This window comes from Adiantum capillus-veneris, chromosome 8 (assembly GCF_014529385.1).
Source record: "Adiantum capillus-veneris isolate H3 chromosome 8, ASM1452938v2, whole genome shotgun sequence".
In the NCBI taxonomy this organism is placed as follows: Eukaryota; Viridiplantae; Streptophyta; class Polypodiopsida; order Polypodiales; family Pteridaceae; genus Adiantum; species Adiantum capillus-veneris.
The window spans coordinates 142,751,461-142,775,002 of NC_140938.1; the positions used below are offsets into that span (position 1 = coordinate 142,751,461).

The 23,542-nt window shown below is 44.7% G+C and overlaps 1 protein-coding gene across 6 annotated transcripts; it reads right to left on the reverse strand.

Annotated features, from left to right (window-relative positions):
* Positions 1-650: 650 nt before the first annotated feature.
* On the reverse strand, positions 651-23,334 carry LOC147453087 (uncharacterized). 6 transcript variants are annotated; one of them, XR_015188947.1, is made up of 3 exons: positions 22,498-23,334; positions 1,169-1,238; positions 651-1,057 (listed from the first exon to the last, which is right to left on the reverse strand). XR_015188947.1 is itself a non-coding variant. In XM_086518589.1 (2 exons), the coding sequence occupies exons 1-2, from the start codon at positions 23,192-23,194 to the stop codon at positions 1,014-1,016; spliced, it is 741 nt and encodes a 246-aa protein (XP_086374715.1). In that variant the 5' UTR covers positions 23,195-23,334; the 3' UTR covers positions 651-1,013. The 6 variants fall into 6 exon arrangements, 5 of the variants coding, with proteins under 5 accessions (XP_086374715.1, XP_086374714.1, XP_086374712.1 ...); XM_086518589.1 differs by lacking the exon at positions 1,169-1,238; XM_086518588.1 differs by lacking the exons at positions 651-1,057; positions 1,169-1,238 and adding an exon at positions 1,282-1,644.
* Between the last annotated feature and the right edge of the window lie 208 nt (positions 23,335-23,542).

The window sequence follows — 23,542 nt, forward strand, 5'->3', positions numbered from 1 at the left end:
CATACACAATTAACCATGAGCCCGACTGTAAAAGCATACTTGCAAGAGCCCAAGTGAAACCCTCACGGAGGCAATAAATAACAGAAGAACAGGAACAAGGAAGCAATATGGGTTTCATCTATAAATAACAATAAGAGGGAGATTCCAACCCATTTAGGCTCAAAAGGCTAGGCCACTTGGACAACAAATATGTGAGTTAACTTTATGCCTTAAATGTTTTGGATTGCTTTTTATAGACAACACAATACATTTCAACCTTTGATAATTTTGAATTGGGCAAATATCATAGGCACATGACCCTCAAGGGATGGAGTCAAGTAAAGAGCGCAGGCTTATTCATGCAAGAGCAATGTCCATGTCTCATCATCTTATCAAGCATACGCGAGTTCGGAACATTACACGTTGCATTGCCCAATGAGGTGGTGGTCACTCGAGGCATGATTATCAGTTACTTAACTGGATAACTATAACTCATGCATGATCACATGTGCACAAGTTATTTGTCCTATAACTATGCAAGCCTTTTTGCTACTATGCTAATTTTGGCATGGTTGCATGAGCTATATTCTACTCATTACTTACCTGCCGTCTGCATGATCACATCCTTACACATGAGTGTCAACATCACAGATAACCTAACACTACTTGCATACAATGGCAAACAACATATCTGTATAAACATCACATATATCATATTAGGCAGTGGTCATGCAATGCTTAGTTATCAGTTACTTTTTGAAATAATTGTGCCTCATGCATGGTCACACGTGCACTAGTTATTTGTCTTATATGTAACTATACAAGGCCTTTTGTAACTAAGACAATTTTGGCAGAGTCGCATCAGTAACATCTCACTGATAGATATGCTTCGCATACACCTCTTAGCATCAGCATCCATACCCAACAACTTCCACACAACAGCATATAGCGCATCTGTATAAACATCAGCACTCCATACCCCAGTAACATATCATCCTGCAGACGCTATTTTGGAGCATTATACACAGCATTGTTCAATTTATATGCATTGCACATAAATCGACAGTACTTGCTCGTCCTGCATACAACAGCATTCGTAAAATCAAGGAGTAAAGAACACATTAATGTCTATAAAGACTCTTGCACATTTCCCAAAACAAGTCTGCTTCCTTCAAATTTTAATACATACAAGAAGTTCCTGCTCTGTCACAGACTCATATGCTCAGTTCCTGCTCCTTTATGTCTTAGATAAGATCAAACTGCAAATGAGAAGATAACACAAATGAAAAGCACAGAAGAGACTTTGACCTATCAACCAACTACCTTTTCTTTCATATGTTACAATACTCGGACACAGCTAGACATACCGCATACCACTACTCTGCAAGGGTAGAATTGCATTCAAGAGTGGAAAAGGTCCACTATTATAATGGCTAAACATGAGGAGCTCATATGATTCCTTAAAAGTAGCTTGTATCTTAGGGAAATTAAAAGAGTTCTTGCCAATGTCATTTGTCGGCCTGAAGGGATCCTCAACCGCTAGCAGGTATGGCTTCCAAACATCCATGAAGCCCCTCTGTGATTTCAGAAAGAAGCGAGCACCGCTAACACACGATATGCCATACTCTTGCACCTTTAAACACACACCATAGAAATGGAAAAAACCTGCAAGAAGAAACCCTAACCCTACAAACTTTGGTTAATCTTTGTTACCAATTCAAACTTGCTACCAATTCAAACTTTTACATCATAGCCATTAGCTTATTATATGTGTACCCTTACTGCACAAAATTGAATCTGCCCTACGAGTCAAGCCCATCCAAATTCTGGAAGAGCTTTCCTCAAGGTAGTAGAATCCAAATAGCTTAAAAGAAATGATTCTTTTAGTCTTAATTGACCAAAAAAAAAACCCTCCTCTCTCAATTTAACAGCAAAAAACCCAAAAAGATCCTGTCTGCCAAGATTTCAATTGTACGAAACCATCCAGCTCATGTTTCTTTAACGACATGCTAAGAAACTTTAGACAAAGCTCTTCCACCCCATGCAAGACTCCCGACAACCTGGCTCTAGAAAATCCATTTCATTGACATGATGATTAACATCAAACGAAATGGCAGATAAACATCACAGTTAACACCTATTCAAATCTAGCCCTCCTTTAATAAGGTGCACAACACAGCACTTGACAGCCACATTACGGCCTGCACACGATTTGCCTTGGTTCTAGAGGCCTACTTTTGTTACAGATATCTTCTAGCTTTGTCAAGGCACTTTGATTTCAGAGTTTGAATATGAGCATGAGGTTAGAGCTTAGATCCCAAAGAGTGCTGTAGAGAAAAAACACACTCCAAAATAGTATAGTTTATTCAAGAATTCTAAATAGCTTGGCATTATGTTGATACCCTCTCATTGCAGAATAGTCGCCCTGGGCAACAATATCTACGGAAGAAACAGTCCCAAATAACTCGTCCTCAAATAATAGCACCATTTAGGGGTCAAAATCCCTCCCTGAAGGGCCCACTAATATTGTAATACATGCACCAAATAATGTTCCTTGTCACGTGACACATCCCAACCCTATGTGTCCGTGGACAAGCTACACCATAGCAAGGTTCAGTCAGTTTAGATTAGCAGTGATCTGGCACTTTTGTGAGTCTATTCGTAGACCACGCGTGGATGCCCAATCACTTAACATAGATGCATATCCTCCGGTTGCACACAGCATGATCATCGCAATTCCCATCAGAATCCATTAGCATCAGTTAGGAGAATTTTCCAATGCATTCAGCCTATTTTCCTATTTATTGGGATTTTCACTTATTATTTTTAAGTGACTTTCCTACAAAAGTAGGTAGGGCAATTTTGCTAAGTTAATATATAAGCAAACCAAAGTTCACACTTTCTGGCAGAAGAGGCAGCAGGAGCTTCCCGCTCAATAGGCAACTTCTCAACAGTACCCCCTCTCAGCACCCTAGCGTTTCCAACCTAGGCCATCTTTGGCGTTTTCCCGCGACCAACCATCTTCAGTCCTCATCGTTTTCAGCATGCACTAACGCTAGGCAACATCAGCGATTCCATCCCCAGCAGATCCCTTGCGACCTCAATCAAAACCACCACCATATCAGCCAGCGTTTTCCCCACAAAAACGCCAGCCTAACAGAGCAGATCTCAGCATTGTTGACCAGCAGAATCTCAGCTTGACCAGCGTTTTTCAGCCTGGGTAAAAACGCAGATTTCAGCCCTTTAAAAACGCAGATTTCAGCCATGATAAAGTAGCAGTTTTCCCCCTATACGGTTGCAGATTGTTCCCCCATTTCCAACCATCAAAACGCAGCCAAAACAGTCATTTTCCACCACCAAGAAGACCATGAAAATCAGCAGATAAAAGTCCACAGATTTCAGCCATCAAGTCGTCATCGTCATCAGCATAGTCCAACTTGCATCAGTCCATTGCATTCGCATTGCACACCGTTGTGCAATCAAAGTAGACCACTCTCGCCGACGAGAGTGGAGCCTTCGGAGGAGGGTTTTACAACCTCTCGGTGTCGTATCTCTTCTCTCTCCTTCTCTCAGTCTCATTCACTTGCACGCACAATATCCACTCACTTTGTTCGTGATCATGGCACTCTCCATAAGACGGAAAGCTCTCTCTTTCCCTAAGAACTAAAAGGAACCTTGAGCAATAAAGATCACTAATCTTGAAAAAATACAACATTCATTCCGTTGCACCTTACATTGGTATCAGAGTTTTGGACGTGTTCTGCATTACTCAAGGAAAGAACCACAAGAACCACAAGAATTTTTTTTGCTTGTTGCGATCGCACGAACCCAAGTTCGCTTGGGCGTGTCAATTCCTAATCGTGTTTTGTTGAAGAGTGACAAGAATCCCTATAAAGAAGGGCTTGTCCAGCCTCCCCTTGTGTCTCTTTTCACTCATTGAGAGCGGACCGGAGCGGCCGGCCAATCGACGTGAGGTGGGAAAAAGCAACCTTGGTGTGAGCGCAAGGCCGCCAAGGGGTGCGCCCGCAGAAAGGAGTAGAACTCGGGTGAAGAGAAGATCCTTCTCAACGCGATTTGCAAGCGAAAGAAAACCTCAAGAACCCCAAGAACCCAAGACCCTCAAGACTCAAGAACCTCAAGAACCCAAGATTCTCACGAATCAAGGACCTCAAGAACCTCAAGACCCTCAAGAACCCAAGTTCCTCACGAGCGTAAGACCCCAAGATCATAGTGCATGGTCGTCACCCAAAGCGGCATGGATACTTCGCATTCAGGTGATGAGCATGAGAGAGGCGACGAAGGATTTTCCCCATCGGGAGATTTTTCCAACCCTCCCCCTTCGCCATCTACGCCAGACCCTATGGAGGCAATGATGAAGCAAATGATGGCCATGATGGATAGACAGGAAGACAAGCGCCTTGCTTTAGAACGCGAGCGTGATGAAAGAAACGACAAACTTGCTGCAAGACAAGAAGAAAATCGACTTGCTCAGGAACGTGAGCACCTTGCTCAAGAACGTGACCGCATTGCTCTTGCCGCAAAACAAGAAGAACGACGACTTGCTCTCGAACGCAAGCGCGCTGAACGAAAAGAACGCAAAGCAAAAAAGGAGGCCGAGCGTGAAGCTCAAAGGGAGCTTCGCAATCAAGAATTTATAGCCCAAATTCATGCCTCGAAGACCGAACCACCCAAAGATCGTGGAAGTTCGTCAAGTGGCGAAAGCCACGATGCGGATTCACACAATCCAGTCACAGAGAAGTTGATTTTCAGTAAGTATGATGGTAAGATGGATGCTACTTTTATTCATTCTTGGTTGCATCAATTTAATGCTTATTTTGCGACAACTAAGAAGACAAGCAATAGCAAAGTTTTGACAGCAGCTATGTACCTTGCCGGTGATGCCATTAATTGATACCACGCATGGCAAGAGGCACAGCTAGCCGCGCACCTAGAGGCAGCCGACGATTTCACGCCCCTCTCTTTTAGTTGGGCTGATTTCCAAGACAAGCTCAAGGCGCGGTTTATGCCACCTCAGTACCTCGCACGGTTGAAAGACGAATGGCGCGCTCTCAAGCAAAATGGCATGCCGGTTATGTCTTTTTCTAATCGTGTTTTGCAGGTAGGTACCCAGTTACGCATGTCGGATGATGAGCACAAAGAGGCTTTTCTCTTTGAATTGGACGCGTATATCAAGTACGATGTCGAGGTATTCGATCCAATCGATCTCAACAAGGCGGTAGCGATTGCTCTCGCACAGGAGATGAAGCACAACAAGGGAAAGCCTAAGGAGAACAAGACTTCCACAAGTACCTCGCAGACTTCTCAAAACCCTCACAACGGTAAGAACGGTAAGAATGGTAAGAATGATAACTCTTCTAACCAATCTACCAACAGTATTTCATCAAAGAATTCTTCCAATGAACCTAAGGGTAAGGCTAACACAACTGCTAAACCTAAGCTTACTCCATATGAAAAGGTAGCACAAGGAATTGTAGGAGGTTACATCACTTCGGGAGGACAAAGCACGTATTCTAAAGACGGTCGTTGTTTTCATTGTCACATTAAAGGTCACATAAAACGAACATGTCCTAAGCTTGAATCGAATGAATCTAAAGAACCCACAACACCCACTACATCTGTCAATGCAATGAATGATAACACGAGTGTGCCCCAAGTTTCTCAAGACCCTCCCAGTGATGATTCTCTCATTAAATGTTATGGTCGTACGTCGGGACACCGCTGTCATATTGTTTGACCCAGGTAGTATGCATGATGTGATCAGCCCCTCTCTTGTTGAGAGAGCCCGCCTCGAAGTTAGTTCGAAATCTCCTATCAAGGTCTTTGGCTTTTGTCTTGGTATGGATGCTCTCATCACGAAGGAGTGCCTTGATATGTTGTTTGCAATTCAACAGACTGCCTTCACTAGAAGATTTATTTGTTGTTTCTCCTCTCTCAGGATGTGATATGATTTTAGGCATGAAATGGTTTCGTGAAATAAACCCTCGTTGATTGGGAGGCTAGCACTTTAACTCTCAATGCCAAAAGTGATTCTCCTACTGTCTTTCATGGAGTGGACTGTCACAAAGTGATGACGTGGCGGACAACAGAAACCCTAATTTCTGCCAGAAACCCTAAAATTCCTGCAAACCCTAATTTTTGCCAAAAACCCTAAATTCCGGAAATCGCGGAGGCGGATTATTAATTTAAAAAAAATTATTATTTTTTTTTGGAAAATGATGAGCGACGCGAATTTTGCTTTTGCTTTTTTTTTTTTTAAAAAGAAAAGAGTCTCTAAGAGAGAGAGAGAACTGATGCTTTTGATTTTAAAAGCTTTTGGGGCTCTGCTTTTGGGCATCCCTTGTAACCTTTAAATTAGTGGTGAGGGCCTCACTTCTCAGGGCATCTGGACGCAGAGTCTGAGAGTGAAACCCTAACCGCTCTCTTGTACTTTGATGATTGATTAATACAAAAAGAAATACCAAAAGGGGTGCCAGTCTTTGGGACCAATATCTCTAGGCACGGAACTCCGCCGGGCCAGTGCAAATCTATTGTGATCTGTGAATTGTTTTGAAGTGGTTATTTGGTGCTGTCGGCGGTTGATTCTTGACTTGGAGTGTCCAAGTTTGTTACAGTGGTATCAGAGCACGGCCGATTTCTCTTCTACGGGAAATCCGATCCCCGATTTTTTTTCCGCGGCACCTATGGCTTCAGGCAATGATCAGTCGACTCCCTCTGCATCTGGAGATGCGGGCTGGGATCACAACAAAGATTCAGACAGAGAGTATGGCCCGCCTCGGCCTACTCAGGCGGAGCAAATAGAGATGGAGCGTCGTCAATTGATTGGCGATGCAACAAAGATGATGCTCAATTTTGCCAAGGACCCGAAGATGGTAAAATATATGAACCAGACCTCTTTGAAAGAGGTACAGATGGAGTGGCAGAGAACCACAACACCACTCCCGAAACCCGCTCTCAAGAAACCTTCTGCCTCCAAGAAATATACGGAGAAGGAACTGGAGAACGTGGTTGATGCACGGATTGCTCAGCTTTTCGACGTGCAAAAGAAAGGCAAAAAGTACGACAAAAAGCAGAACAAAGGTACTGACTTCCCAAGATATTTGGGTCGTCAGTCGACATTCGACAAAGCAAAGAAACGGAAGAAGCGTGTTCGATTTGAAGGAGTACCCAATTCTTCTTCTTCTTCTTCTGACAGTTCTTCTAGCTCCTCGGATTAGAGAGAAGAAGACAGAAAAAAAGCAAAAAGCGAAGCAAGAAGCAAAGCTTCGGAACGGGCAAGAAAAAGGCAAAGAAGGCTACATCTCGCCCAGAGACTGACAGTTCTACTGAGGACTCGTCTACAGACAGCTCAGATTCCGATGACGGAAAGTTTTATGCGAACAAGAAGAATTTTTACAAAGCCAACCAGTATGACTTTCTCGAAGATAACAGCAAGAAAGTCCGAGAGTTTAAGGAAGGTGGCCACTCGATCAAGTTTGATACTTTTCAGGATACTCAGATGCTTCGAAGGCTTTGTCTTTTATACAGCAGTTTGACATCGCTTTCGCGGGAGGACGCTATTCAGAGCACTCCAAGATTCGGAGAGCTGCCTCTTACTCTGAGGGGAATGCTCGTACTTGGTGGTCCACGCTTCTATTAAGCAAGACTGTGCCAGTTACATGGCTGAAATTCAAGAGGCTTTTTATTTCTTCTTGGTTGACTCAAGAGTTTGAGCGAGATATACGAGCTGCTTGGAACCATCTCCGGATGACCAAGAGCGATACAGTGAATTCTTATTGTGAAAGATTCTGGAGCTCTTTTCTACCCGCCTCTTCATTCAAGAAGATCTCGTTCAGAGAACAGATTGAGCGGTTTACCTTGGGTCTACCTACAGAGATCCGAGATCACTGCTTGGAACAGAAGTCAGCTTCTATTCAGGAGTTGATGAGTCATGCGAAGCGGGGCTTTGCCATTCACTCTGGCAGTCTGACCTACCCCACAGATGAGGCCATGACACAACGAGCCGAACAGACTTCTGGGAATGAAAGTAGAATGAAAAAGAGCAACCCAGAGAAAAAAAAAGGATGCACGACCCAAGCTTACTCTTGAGGAGACAGCTCGCTTCATCAGAGAGGGGAAGTGCTTTGGATGCGGGGAACATGGACATATTTCCGCAAAGTGCCCTGATAAGGCACAGAAAGAACAGAATGATAAAGACGACGACAGGTCTGAGAGTTCGAGAGCAGCTGAGGAATGTGGCAGAAAAGGCAGATAGAAAAGCAGAACTGGTACCACATGGCGTGGGACCTGCACCGAATCTAATGAATGAAAGTACAAACTTTGCCGCTTTCGGGGCAAAGCGAAGGATCAGGAAGCTCTTTTGAAGGAGCCAAGGCCAACTTCTTTTCACTTGGAATTGGCGGCTCGATTTGGAACTACGCCCGACAGACTGACGCCACAGGCGGAGGTAGTTCGACTGGCACCCGGATGGGATGTTGCCATTACACCGAGCATTGGCAAACTTCGTTTGCAATGACAGGGGTGTTCAGGGCACGTGAGTGACGTTCTACTCGGGATCCCTTGGTACCACAAGAACTACGCCGTGGTTGACTACCGGGCCGAGAAAGCGACTTTGATAAATGAAGGGCTTAGAGATTGTACTTGATGAACTTCAGTTTTCTTACTCATTCTTTTGAGAGAACTGAACGATGGATAAAAGTTGAATATGTTTTGACCCGAAGAAAAGAACGCCAAGATTTTTTTCTCCACGCTCATGCCGATTGCTTTTGAGAGGGCCTGAAGATCATACCATTGATCTGATATCTGGAAGCACGCCACCGAATCGGCCACCTTATCGTGTGAGCCGAGTACAGAATGAAAAGATTATGAACTCAGTGAAAGACCTCTTGGAAAAGGGTCTTGTCCAGCCTAGTACTTCACCGTATTGCTCTCCAGTGTTGTTGGTTTTGAAGAAAGACGGATCTTGGAGAATGTGTATCGATTATAGCACTCTCAACGAAATCACCCTCAAGAACAGATTTCCGATTCCTAGGATCGATGATATACTCGACAGGTTACAGGGATCCTCGTGCTTTAGCAGGATTGACTTGAAGAGTGGATATCATCAGATCAGGATAGCACCAGGAGATGTCTACAAGACAGCTTTTCGGACGACTTTCGGGTTATTTGAGTTTTTGGTGATGCCTTTTGGCTTAACCAATGCTCCTGCGACATTTAACCGGATGATGGACAGGATTTTTCGAGAGTACAGACTATTTGTTGGCACTTTCTTTGACGACATCATTGTTTTCTCCACGAATGAGGCAGAACACAGAGATCATCTGCTTCAAGTCTTTCAGGCAATTACGAGATCACACGTTAGTGATTAATGCTAAGAAAAGTGAATTTTTCCTACTAGAGATACACTTTTTGGGACACATTGTGTCAGCAGCAGGAGTGCGAATGGACCCGGCCAAGATAGAGACTATCCGTGATTGGCCCGATTTGAGGAATGTCCATGAAGTTAGAAGCTTCTTGGGACTGTGTTCGTACTACAGGCGGTTCATACGAAAGTTTGCAGAGGTTGCTTCCCCTTTGCATACCTTGACACAGAAAGGAGTACCTTTTCCGTGGGGACCCACAGAGGTGACTGCCTTTCGGACATTGAAAGAGAAATTGACTACGGGACCAGATTTGACTTTGCCGGACTTGCAGAAGTCATTTGAAGTATATTGTTATGCTTGTGGTCGTAGTCTGGGTGCGGTCTTGATGCAAGAAGGCCATGTCATAGCTTACGAGAGCCGTTTGTTCTCTAGGCCGGAGATGACAGCACAGATCTATGGGAAAGAGCTTTTGGCGGTTATCCATGCTCTTACTCAGTGGCGGCATTACCTACTCGGAGCGGATTTTACTGTCTTTACAAACCATCAGAGTTTGCGCTACTTCTTGTCACAGAAGCAGCTTTCGAAAAAGCAGATGCGGTGGGTGAACATCTTGTCACAGTTCCACTTCCAGATTGTCCATGTGCAGGGACAGAAGAATGTGGTGGCAGATGCTTTGTCTCGGAAACCGTTGGTTCTGGCTATTTCCGCGATACATCATAGGAGCTTCGAGGATATGGTCGATCAGTATGCCACAGATACAGGTTTTGCAGATATTTTCACACGGATACGGGATGGGGAGACAGTAGCTGGATACACCCTTCGGGAAGGCTACTTGATGAAAAAGACTATGTTGTGCGTTACACAGCCGTTGAGGGAAAAGGTTATGACTGATTGCCACTGTCCACCTTTTACGGGTCACCGCGGCATTGCTACCACCATGAAAGGGGTAGAGAGAGATTTCTTTTGGTGGAGACTGAAGAAGGATGTGGAAGAGTTTGTGCGCAGTTGCTTGGTATGCCAGAAGGTCAAGTTTGACAGGCATAAAGCACAGGGATTGTTACAGCCTTTACCCATACCCACCCGCCCCTGGGAAAGTATTGAAATGGATTTCATTTTTTTTTATCTCCCGAGAATACAGAATGATCACGATGATTTTCCGATTACATGGCACGCCTGAGACGATTGTCTCCGACAGAGACCCTAGATTTATGAGTTTGTTTTGGAAGGCAATTTGGGAGAACATCGGCACGCGGTTGCAGTTCTCGTCATCGTTCCACTTGCAGACTGACAGGCAATCTGAGATTGCCAATTCAGTGATTTTAGATTTATTGAAGTCTTGTATCTCGCATCAGAAGACTCAATGGGAAAAGAACTTACCTTTGGTGGAATTTGCCTACAATAACACGATACACTCTTCGACGGGGAAGACGCCATGAGAGATTGTTGAAACTGCTACTAAGGTTCCATCTTCCTGAGCACGAAAGATTAGAAATTTGAAGCGGATGAATATTCGCGAGATTTGGATACGGCTTTTGCCAAGGTTCGCGAGACTTTACAGAAGTCTCAAGAATGACAGAAAAAGGCAGCGGATCGCCATCGTCGCGACTGGAAACTGAAGGAGGATGATTGGGTGCTCTTACTTTTGAGAAGGCACGCCTAAGAAAGAAAAAGGGAAAGGAGAGGCTTTTTCCAAAGCTTAGTATGTGATACTACGGACCTTTCCAGATCACTGACAAGATAAATGATGTCTCCTTCCGATTGGAACTGCCAGATACTTGGAGGATTCACAATGCATTGCATGTGAGTCTCTTGAATCCTGTTAAGGGTGATGTGCCTGATGATGGGGAGCCTGATGAGCAACCCAAAGTGGAAGAAAACGAGGACATCCTTGTTCCTGAACAGATTTTGGCACATAATGATACGAAGAATAAGGGTAAAGTCCGAAGGCAGTTCTTGGTTAAGTTCAAGAACTTTCCTGCATTTGATGCGAAGTGGATGGAGGAGGAGGACCTAGCAGATACTCCTCGGATTGTGAAACTTTACCTCGATGTTTTGGTTTAGCATAGTCTACTCCAAACGGAACCCAGAACTCAGCTTGGCCGAAGATCTGGTGCAGTGGGATGCACAAGAGGGGAGTCACTCCACTCCTTTGTCAACAGATGCCTCGATTTTGATACTAAAGTCACTGATGTCTCTTTGAGCTTCAGGGATACTGAGAGCTGACAGTATTTTGCTGGATGACTTTATGAAATGGAATTCCTGATTATGATACTGATTTGTTCTTGACTTCTTGTGAGTGCAGGAACTGATAGCCGAAATGACTGCAGCATTTTGGTCTGATTGATCTCGAATAGACATGGTTGCAATAGGGGTTAGTCAATCGGACATCAATGAGGTCCCGATTGGACCTAGATGTGATTGCTAGCTACATTGCCGATAAATCATGGTCTAAGATCCGAATGAATGTTGAATGTCATGTGATGTCCTGTGATGTCGTGTGATGTGACTGTCGATTCTGTACATGTGCTAGATGTGCGTTCCTAGTACGTAGGTACTAACAGTCAGTGTCTGCTAAGACGGTTTATGGCTTTTGTCGGTTTTGCATGCGTAATCGCGATCGATTACAATGCTTTCAAGAGGGGGGTATGTCACAAAGTGATGACGTGGCGGACAACAGAAACCCTAATTTCTGCCAGAAACCCTAAAATTCCTGCAAACCCTAATTTTTGCCAAAAACCCTAAATTCCGAAAATCGCGGAGACGGATTATTAAAAAAAATATTTATTTTTTTTTTTGGAAAATGATGAGCGACGCGAATTTTGTTTTTGCTTTTTTAAAAAAAAAAAAGAAAAGAGTCTCTAAGAGAGAGAGAGAACTGATGCTTTTGATTTTAAAAGCTTTTGGGGCTCTGCTTTTGGGCATCCCTTGTAACCTTTAAATTAGTGGTGAGGGCCTCACTTCTCAGGGCATCTGGACGCAGAGTCTGAGAGTGAAACCCTAACCGCTCTCTTGTACTTTGATGATTGATTAATACAAAAAGAAATACCGAAAGGGGCGCCAGTCTTTGGGGCCAATATCTCTAGGCACGGAACTCCGCCGGGCATGTGCAAATCTATTGTGATCTGTGAATTGTTTTGAAGTGGTTATTTGGTGCTGTCGCGATTGATTCTTGACTTGGAGTGTCCAAGTTTGTTACATGGACACTGCTCCTTCTCCATCTCTCATTGCTAATATGCAGGACAAGGTTGAATGGATTCGGAATAAGGAGATTCTCTAAATCCCTTTTTCTCCACAGCATGACACACTGGATTTGCATGATTATGAGAAGCATGATGATCTGAATGATATTGATAAGCATGATGATTTGGATGCCAATGACAAGCATGATGATTTGCATGATCAAGATGTGATTTCTCACAAGCATGATGAGTTGCATGAAGATGATGTGATTGTTCACAAGGATGATGAGTTAGTGGATGCTTTTCCTAGCGAAGCTAACCTCGTTGTAGATTCGACCAATCACGAAGATCCGATCTTGGCTTTCGAGTCGAGGTCCAAAGAACCCCCACAGGACGATTCGATCATTCAAGACGAACCGATCTTGGCTCTCGAGCCTTGGTCCAAAGAACCCTCACAGGAAGTATTATGTGTTCGCATGATTGATACGCACGCATTGTTCGAGTGTTTCATTCGTGAAGGTTTCTTGTATTTTAGTCAGCATCGTTATGTGATCCCTTTTCTCGGCATGACATAGTGTATGTTGAGCACGTTTCTCTCATGGATGAGCACGAATGTATACGGATTGTGCATGAAAAGTTTGTATGTCAGGAAGTCACATTCCATGTCTCTTCCTTGGCATGACAGTTTCCGAAAGAGCACATGATAGTATGAGCACCAAGCATGGGCATTTTCATTGTGAATTGCTCATCTACATTGCATGCACAGTCTTTAGACAAGACAAGATTTTCTTCCTTCACTTTACATGGAATAGGTATGTTCATGGTTTTGTGTTGGAGATGGTTTCAGGAATTTTCAGCCATGGAGATTCTTCAAGACGAAAGAAGCAGATCTCATTGTTTGCATGTGTTTGATGAACGGGTTGTCACTCCGTCTCTATGTTCATATACATTGCATGCACAGTCTTTAGACAAGACAAGATTTTCTTCCTTCACTTTACATGGATTAGGTATGTTCATGGTTTTGTGTTGCAGATGGTTTCAGGAATTTTCAGCCATGGAGATTCTTGAAGACGAAGAAGCAGATCTTTTAGACAACGTTGACGCAAGAAAGGAGATTCAAACGACTTTGTGTCGCTTTCGGCACGGCCCAAAGAAGCGAGCGTTCCAGACCTTTATGAAGTTCAAGTACCGCACGACCCACACAGCAGAGTGGGCCGGCGAAGAGTCCCTTCCACGATTCCGGACACTCTTAGCGATCTCCCTCGACGCCATCCCAACCTGCCGCAGATACACAGCATTTTCAGCCTTTAGCAAGGTAGCAAATACATCCCAGATTGGTTGCAGGAGTTCCCCCATCTTTAGCCCAAGAAAACGCAGTCAAAACAGTCATTTTCAGCCACCAAAACAGTCCCAATATTCAGCGAATAGAAGAACTCAGATTTCAGCCATCAAGTCGCCGTCATCATCACCGTCGTCGTCATCGGCACAATCCCATTGCATCAGTCCATTGCATACGCATTGTACACCTTGTGCAATCAAAGTAGACCACTCTCGCCGACAAGAGTGGGGCCTTCGGAGGAGGGTTTTACAACCTCTCGGGTGTCGTATCTCTTCTCTCTCCTTCTCTCAGTCTCATTCACTTGCACGCTCAATATCCACTCACTTTGTTCGTGATCAGAGCACTCTAGAAGACGGAAGGCTCTCTCCTTCCCTAAGAACTAAAAGGAACCTTGAGCGAATAAAGATCACTAATCTTGAGAAAATACCAAGGTGGAAAGGTACGTAAGGTACGGTACGTGTTCGGTACGTACTGTACGTAGTACCGAATGGATTGAGTTGTAAGGTACGTAAAATTCGTAAGGTTTTTTTCGAAAACGTCAAAAACCTACAATACGGTCCGTACTTGCTAATAAATTCATAAGTATCACTTCTAGGATATTAGCTCTCTCCAAGGCTGTCATAAATAGACAATCCAAGGCGAGTCATCCGCACTGGCCAGTAGTGCCGATGCCAGTAAGGTGCCTCAACACACGCGTCACCGTACTTGTCTTCTGTTTTCCACAATATTTGCAGGCCCAAGTACGTGTTCCTGATCCTGCTTGCCCTCCTGTATTTACCACCGCAATGACAGTGGTGTCTGCGCTCCAGACTGGGTTGGGTTTGCGAGGCATGGTGTACCTACAGATTGGTGAACAAAAACATTGATGCTATCGCGAGAAACACACAAGGTATGCGCGAGGGAGACGAGAGAGACTCGCGAGGACGAGCACTTACCTTTACCGCGCACAAGGTTGCTCTGCAAGTGAGTTTGCAGAGTTCTGTCTGCAATAAACAGGCGCCCAAACTCTCTCTGTAGTACTCTGTAGTCAATAGTTTGCAATAAACAAGTGCCCAAACTCACTTTGTCTCAATAACCAGGCGGCCAAACCCCCAAAACAGAGGCGAAATTAAATCCGAAAATGCGAAGGGGAAATTCGTTTTTTTTTTTTCTTCTTCTTCTTTTACAATACGGATCCATACGGTACCGTACCATACTGTACGGACGTACGGTACCGTACGGACCCGTCCATACGTACGGATCCTACGTTGGAAAATACAATCATCCCCGCTCAACAGGCAACTTCTCAGCAGTACCCCCTCTCAGCATCCTAGCGTTTCCAACCTAGGCCATCTTTGGCGTTTTCCTACAACCAACCATCTTCAGTCCTCATCGTTTTCAGCATGCACTAACGCTAGGCAACATCAGCGGTTCCATCCCCAGCAGATCCCTCGCGACCTCAGTCAAAACCACCACTATATCAGCCAATGTTTTTCCCACAAAAACGCTAGCCTAACAGAGCAGATCTCAGCATTTTTGACCAGCAGAATCTCAGCTTGACCAGCGTTTTTCAGCATGGGTAAAAACGCAGATTTCAGCCATGATAAAGTCGCAGTTTTCCCCCTAGACGGTTGCAGATTGTTCCCCCATTTCCAACCATCAAAACGCAGCCAAAACAGTCATTTTCAGCCACCAAGAAGACCATGAAATCCGCAGATAAAAGTCCACAGATTTCAGCCATGAAGTCGTCGTCGTCATCACCGTCGTCGTCATCGGCATAGTCCAACTTGCATCAGTCCATTGCATTCGCATTGTACACCGTTGTGCAATCAAAGTAGACCACTCTCGCCGACGAGAGTGGGGCCTTCGGAGGAGGGTTTTACAACCTCTCGGTGTCGTATCTCTTCTCTCTCCTTCTCTCAGTCTCATTCACTTGCACGCACAATATCCACTCACTTTGTTCGTGATCATAGCACTCTCCATAAGACGGAAAGCTCTCTCTTTCCCTAAGAACTAAAAGGAACCTTGAGCAATAAAGATCACTTATCTTGAGAAAATACAACATTCATTCCGCTGCACCTTACATTCCTCCTCTGACTCAAATAATATAGCAAGCACATGTGCTGCTCTTATGCTAAGCTCAAAGCACCATGCTTCTCAATTCAAGCCTAGTGAGATGATGTGCAAACCCTACAGTCCAATTCATACCAATGTATCTCATGCAAAAAATATGAAACGATAGTTATAAAGACCTACAGATGATTTCTGTGAAATTTCATCTTCAACCCTATCTAGGCTATGGGACAACCATGCTATGATTGATACTCATGTTCGCTTTGTTAGAGTTCAGTTTCCTGACCGGTGGTAGCTCCAGTATCTCCCAGGAGTAGATTAGGGAGTGAGGCTGTTTTGTTACTTGAGGTAGACGTACGTGTACAAGGCGGTGCACTTCAATGTGTTGCTCACCCACTAGATTGGCATGAGGCGGACCCTCGTTCCTAGGATTTTTCAAGGTCAAAGTCTCAAGTCTTATGCAATTCTATTACTAAATATGTGTGTGTCAGGTCACTTTTAGTGAGTTTACATTTATAATAGCATTATTTAGCCATTTATCAAGACCGTGGGGTTTCATTGGAGGTAGGGAAAACCTGAGGTTTGCCTATATATGCAACCCCTCCCCCCTTGTACTTTTGGCATATGTTCAGCAACGTTTGGGCACTCTCTCTCTAGCATTTTCTCACTTGCTAGCGTTTCTGGTGTGCTATCACTTCCTCTCTCTAGCGATTTCTAACCCCAAACGACGCTAGGAGCTTGACGACGAGGAGATCTATCGTGTAGATCCGAGATCTATTGGCTGCCTGTCACAAGGCGGGCACCACGTGCCAATAGAAAAGAACAGACTGAATAAACTTTTAGCACTTCAATAACAACTGAACTGAAAAAGAGAGAGACGACACGCGACACGCAGTGGCAGAATTCCACCCCAGAGAGTATTGGCCCCAAACCTTGGTGCCCCTTTCGGTATTTCTTTATATTACTGCCAATTCACAAAGTACAATAGCCGAGGAGCACCTGATCTGCAATCTATGCGCTAAAAAGTGCCAGAGAGGGCCCCCAAGGCTCATATTTAAAGGCCCAAAGCCTAAAAGCATCAAATCTGAAAAGCTGACCCCAAAAAATCACTTTCCTAAAATTTCGAGATTTCCCTAAAAATCCGCCGCGAATTCTGGGACGTCCATACAAGTGCCACATCATCATATTTTGATGTGCAAAGTCGTTTGAGTGTGTTCTGCTTTATTTTTAATGCGTTTATGTCACTTGGGGCCCCATCGGACGAGGTCCTCATAAGTTGGTAAGACTTCTTCTTCTGTTCCTTGTTCTTCTTAGGGTTTCTAGAATTAGGGTTTACAGGTTTTAGGGTTAGGGTTTGCAAGTTTTAGGGTTAGGGTTTCCAAAATTAGAGTTTCAACAATTAGGGTTTTTGGCAAGAATTAGGGTTAGGGTTTCTGCTCTCGGGCAACCACGTCATCACTTTGTGACACTTCTTCTGTTACTTCTTCTTCTTAGGGTTTAGGCCGCTCGGCCGATATCTGTAAGTTGGCTCCATTCTTTAGGCTTTGACACGTCAGCAGTTTGTTACATCTCCCCTTCTTGAAAGAGAGTAATCGTCCGCGATTAGAGCATATCTGCAAAACAACTCAAGTTAGCTCAAAAATTTCCGAGGGACAATCAGTTTGTTCTTTTTATTAAGGAGTTAGCTTCTCCTTTTTGCTCTTTTGATCAAGGAGTTAGCTTCTCCTTTCGGCTGTTTTGATCAAGGAGTTAGCTTCTCCTTTCTGCTCTTTTGATCAAGGAGTTAGCTTCTCCTTTCGTCCATATCGGAACTCTTGATATTCCGGCGTAGTAAAATTAGCCATCACACCCAGAGCGTACTTATCTTCCACGGGTGTCTTGATGCACTAAAATTACATACCCAGGCAATCTCATCCAATTAGGAATATTCAATAATGGGCACATCACAATGCAACACAAATGCTTACATATGCATGTTACAAGACACAACAAACAGCGCCGCTAAGCACTCCCCCGAGACAAACGGTATGCGGTATGAAGCTACTCAACGACTACCTCGTCACTCCCCCCGCAAATAACCTAAAAAGGTCCGGGCCATGAGCTCAGAGGATTGTACAACCAAACGCTCCCCAGACCGCAATCTGCGTCGCTTGGAGGTTCAAGCATACAACCAAACGCTCCCCAGGCATCGGCCTGCATCGTTCCGAGGTTCAAACCAAAACAATATTTCTCACTTCTCCACCCGGGAGTAAAATCAACAATCATTGAAACCAGTATCAAACCAGAGTCAAACAATTCAAATCGGCACCAAAACAAGTTCAAAACAGATACCATCCATTTCAATCAAATTCCAAACAGGATCACCAAACAAGATCAAACAGAACTCAAACTTAAAAAGCAATCTCGACATTAGTCGAGCTCGAAAAGTCGACTGACTTTCCATCCTCAAACTTGCACCAAAAATTAGGGTTAGGTTCGTTCCATAAGGTCGTAGCCAAGCACAGCATGGTCCATCAGCTCTTGGACAAACAGTGTTTCTTTGACGGCGATGGTAGTCCCAAAATAGCAATCGCTCGTGAAGAGACATCTACTGGGAGATATCGAGAAACTTCGAGTTATAATCTGCTAGGGTTTCCATGGCAAGCATTTCATGATACCCCTCTCTGCCAGAAGTTGCACTCCGAAGGAAGATGTCAGAAACCATATAACTTCGGGCAAAAAAAAAAAAATCTTGAAAGCTTGCCAAGTACTTGGAGTATGCTGCTTGGTAGCTGTAGACATCAACATCTCCATGGCATTGCTTCAGAGGAAAACAGTGACTTGAAACAAATCTGGATCCTTCTCTTGCAAGTGATCTTAATTGGCTTATGCCCTGTAAGACATGAGCGGTGAAGACGGGAGCGCACCCGATGCGCGATGAAGTATGGGTTGGAGGGCGAAGATACCTCACATAATAATTTCCAATAGCTCTGTCTGCTCTTTTGTAGGACCGGTATGCTTTCAGAAAAGCACACGACTGATGCTCTGATACCACTGTCACAAGGCAGGCACCACGTGCCAATAGAAAAGAACAGACTGAACAAACTTTTAGCACTTCAATAACAACTGAACTTCAGTTTGTTACACTGCCCGGTACGGAGAGGTGGTTTGCTCGCAATTGCAAACAAGCTTATCACCCGATTCACCCTTTTGTGTTGCACCTTCGACATGGTATCAGAGCCACAGCGTGGTCTTGAATCGGATCGGTGATTTGTGCGAGTTTGTGGTGCTAATTTTTCGCGACGAAAAGAGACAAGTACACATCATGGGGATGAGACCAATGGCGGTGAACCCATTGTCAACGAGAATGGGGAGATTCATCCTAGTTCTACTTCAGTGTGCAATTATAGCATACATGTAAATGAATCGTCTGTAATATCCACAATGTCCCATGAAGGCTTGAACCCCCTTCAAGATACCTATCCTCCCTTCCTTCCCCTCAGATCGGCAATTCAATGGAGACAACTAATGCCATTTGAAAAGCTACCATGATGGCGGTCTTTGACTCTTACAAGCTTGGAGGTTTTGTCTCGGTAACTTTCAAAAGCCAAAGGACCTTGCACGGGAGCGATGTTATGGGAGTGTGTCAATGCTCGGATCCAGTCTTTCATTATCCTCAACAGTACACCATCAATTATTAGGCACATATGATTGATGAAAGATGCGAAGTTGATTTGGGATCGACTTTCTTCCCTTTATGATCAAGTTTCTCCAATGAAGCGGATAGCCCTCGAGGTGTAGTTGAGAACCTTGGATGCGAAGCACTCTTCCATGCGGGATGATGGATCACATCAACAAGATGAAGGAGCTTCAACAAGAGATACTTCATATAGGAAAGCTTATCAGTTCAGAGGATATGGCCATCTAGCTTTTGGCCCAATTGCCTCCTCACTACACCATCTTCTATTCTTCCTTGATTACGAGGTGGCTGGTTGAATATTATCTCTTGGGACGAGATTGTTCCAATGGTATTGGACCAGGAGGAGCGATTCAATACGGGGAAGAAGTCAAGCTCCGAAGCCTTGAGCAGTTCTTCCAACAACAACGAGAAGCAGAAAGGTAAGAAGAAAAGCAATAACACCAAAGACAAGAAGAGTGATGCCGAGTGGGAAGCCTTGAAGACGGAACGGCATTGCAACAGTTGCGGTGAGGAGGGACGTTCTTGGAGGAAGTGTCCAAAGCGACTTGGAGATACTTCGGCTTCTTCGACGGCAGTGGTGCAGTCACTAGCCTTTGTTCATTCGGAGATTCTCTCCACAAAGGACTCTCCAAGGATATCGGAGGTCGAGTTGACTCTTACGCGCCGAGCTGATCGTGATTGGATTCTGGAGAGTGGGGCCTCACGGCACAAGACACCTTCCACGGATTTTTTGTCCAACATGCGACGACACTATGGTACTTTCTTCATTGGCGACAAATCTGGAATTCCTATTCACAGCAAGGGATCCATGGAGCTCATTCCCGACGGCAAAGGGGGTATGCATACCTCCAAGGTACTTTATGCTCCAAAGCTGGGTTTTCATCTTATGTATGTGCACGAGGTGTGCAAGCTTGGCATGGAGATGATCTTTACATAAGATGCGGTATAGGATCGACAATCCGGCAATGAGGTCAGAGGGGGTTCAGTAGAGAACGCACTCTACAGGCTCCGTGCTCTTTCTTCAGTGACACAGATACCCATAGGTGATCTTTGGCATTTAAAAATTTCGTCATTTGAAACATGATGCTCTTCGGATTGCTTTTCGTGAGCAAATGCTTATAGGCGTACCAAATATTGGGAGTAAGCATGGGAAATGCACTACTTGCATTCAAGGAAGGCAACATCGAGAATCTATTCAAAGGCTTGCTACACGCCGAGCCATTGCACACCGACCTTTGTGGACCTATGCAGACCCCTTCCCTACGCAAGGCTCTTTACTTCATGTTATTGGTGGATGATTTCAACCGCTTTACTTGTGTATACTTTCTACAACACAAGCACAAGGCATTTGGCCTCTTCAAGAATTGGCGTTCTCCAATCAAGTGTTGAAGACTAATCGATCGGACAAAGGCGAGGAGTTTACCTCCAAGGCATCAAGCGAGAGCTTGCGGATACCGGATCACCTTCAAAGAATGGAGTTGTGGAGTGGAAGAATAGGACAGTGGTAGAAATGGCACGGACCATGCTTGAGCGTCGAGACTTGCCGAAGTCCTTACGGGCAGAGGAAATTGCGACGGCAGTTCATATCATAAACCGATCTTCAACCTCTTCAGTTCCTAAGAAGACTCCATCTGAAGCCTATTTTGGTAAGAAGCACGACGTCTCCTACTTTCTGATTTTTGGGAGCGATGCCTATGTGCATGTACCGAGCAGCATAGGGAGAAGTTTGACCCCAAGTCCCAGGGATTATTTTTACAACTCTCTTTCCGATGGATATCGACTTTATGATCCAAAGAAGAAGGATGTACTCAGCCCTAATGTTGTCTTCGACGAGATTTTACCTCACTCCTCTCTAGGCAAAATGACTGTGTCCCAATGGACTCGTGGTCGAGTGTCAGTAGAGCCATCTAGGCCACCCCCACAAGCAATTGCATACAAGGCGCCTCAAATGTGCCATGATGCCTAAGTGAAAAGTCATGAAAGATGTGGTGAACCAAGCCGTCGCAAGAAGAACCTCATTCACCACAAGGGCTCTGACAGCCAGAGATAATTGCAAGGATGACCAATGGAAATGTTTCTTCATGATAGACAATAGTATGGGTGCAAACTACTACTCAACTGACACATCAATGCCGACATGGAAACCCAAATATTTGCAAGTTTGTCCTCTAGGTAGCCAGGTGAAATTATCCTATGCACCCCACTGACAATCCTCATCCACACCTACAAGAAAACCAAAAGACTTGTGCAAATTTATGGGAGCACCACTGACACTATTCTCTCTCTCTCTCTCTCTCTCTCTCTCTCTCTCTCTCTCTCTCTCTCTCTCTCTCTCTCTCTCTCTCTCTCTCTCTCTCTCCTCATTGGATAGATCTTTAAGGTCTCTTGGGATAGTTTCCTACGACATTAAAATACTCTTCTTCTTCTTCTTCTTCTTCTTCTTCTCTCTCTCTCTCTCTCTCTCTCTCTCTCTCTCTCTCTCTCTCTCTCTCTCTCTCTCTCTCTCTCTCTCTCACACACACACACACACAACCTCATGCATGTCTACTACCACAAGTGTCTTGCATATATGCTCCATCATTGTGCTATATTTCACAATATCTACCAGCAGTGAAAGCATTCACTATCATGGCCTTACCTACAAGTAAAATAGTGGGTCGATTTCATCTCGTTCTGAAACTCCTTGCCTGCTACTATTATACATGGAGCTACCTATATCCTCTTGTATTGAGTTATTGCAAAATGGTGGAAGACTAGTGCTTGAATGAATGAATGATACAATAGCGAATAAGGGTCTTTTCCACCCATGACAAGTTCTCAAAAGACATGGTTTCAAATGCCTAGAAAAACTCAGCAGACCAGCCACAAACAAGATGAAGAATGTAGTACCTGACTCGGAGAGGGCTTGACAGCCATTGGGATGGGATTGGAGAAAAGTATAGAGCATGACAAAGAGGGTGTATGAATTGAGGCCACCGGTATGATAAACTTCATTGAGTTGCTTGAGCTGCACATAAGCCTTCAGAAAGAGGTACAACGGTGCAAGGCATGGGTATGAAGCAAGAGAAGATGATATCAACTCTGCAGCACGGAGTTCCTGGTTTAAACTGAAGCTAACATCAAAGTGGATGCCACTTCGATCTTCTCGAAATTTCAAAATGGGCACCTTTGCACGGCCTATGAAATCCACATGCCTGGCTATGCCTGAACTGCGAAGGGCAGCCCCTAGAGCCCTAAAATGCTCAGTGCCTGAAGGAGAGCCCAAAATCACGATGTCTATGTCACTTACCTTGGGCAGATACAGGCCTGTTGAGAAGGACCCAAAAACTTTCACCTCACAGGAGGGCCAAAAGGCTCTGATAGCGAGCTTCACCCTCTCTAGTGCATGTGCCCTGATCTCTGCATCCTTCTGCTTTGGCCTAGCTTGTTCATAAAACTCCTCTAGTTCCTGATGCAGCTGTGTCATGCGCCCATCATCCCGCTGACTGCAAGTCCACAGAGGAGGCTCTTTGAACCAAGGTGTGTCTGACATGGCTGACTTGCCTGCTTGCATTTTACATGAGGAGTCTACTCTGTCCCGGTCCATAATATTCCATATAGAATGAACCTCCACAAATAGTCTCTGCGCCGTGTGCACTCCCCCGCATCACACTCTTGCCTTCTGGCGAGAGAGAGAGAGAGAGGTTTGGAGGGGCGCCCCGGGGGGGGGGGGGGGGGGGGGGGGTCCTTCGAGAAGAGAACGAGAGAGAGAGAGAGAGAGAGAGAGAGAAGCAGGTGCAGAATAGAAAAAGAGAAAAGAGAACACTCCTGGTCTCCAATCCAGGGAGGGAGAAGGGATCTTTGTTTTGCGTAGTGCAGACGTAAAATGAAAGGTAAAGTAGAGAGCTCGGCAAAAGAGGATGTTGAACACATACCATCTTAGAGCCGAGTCGCC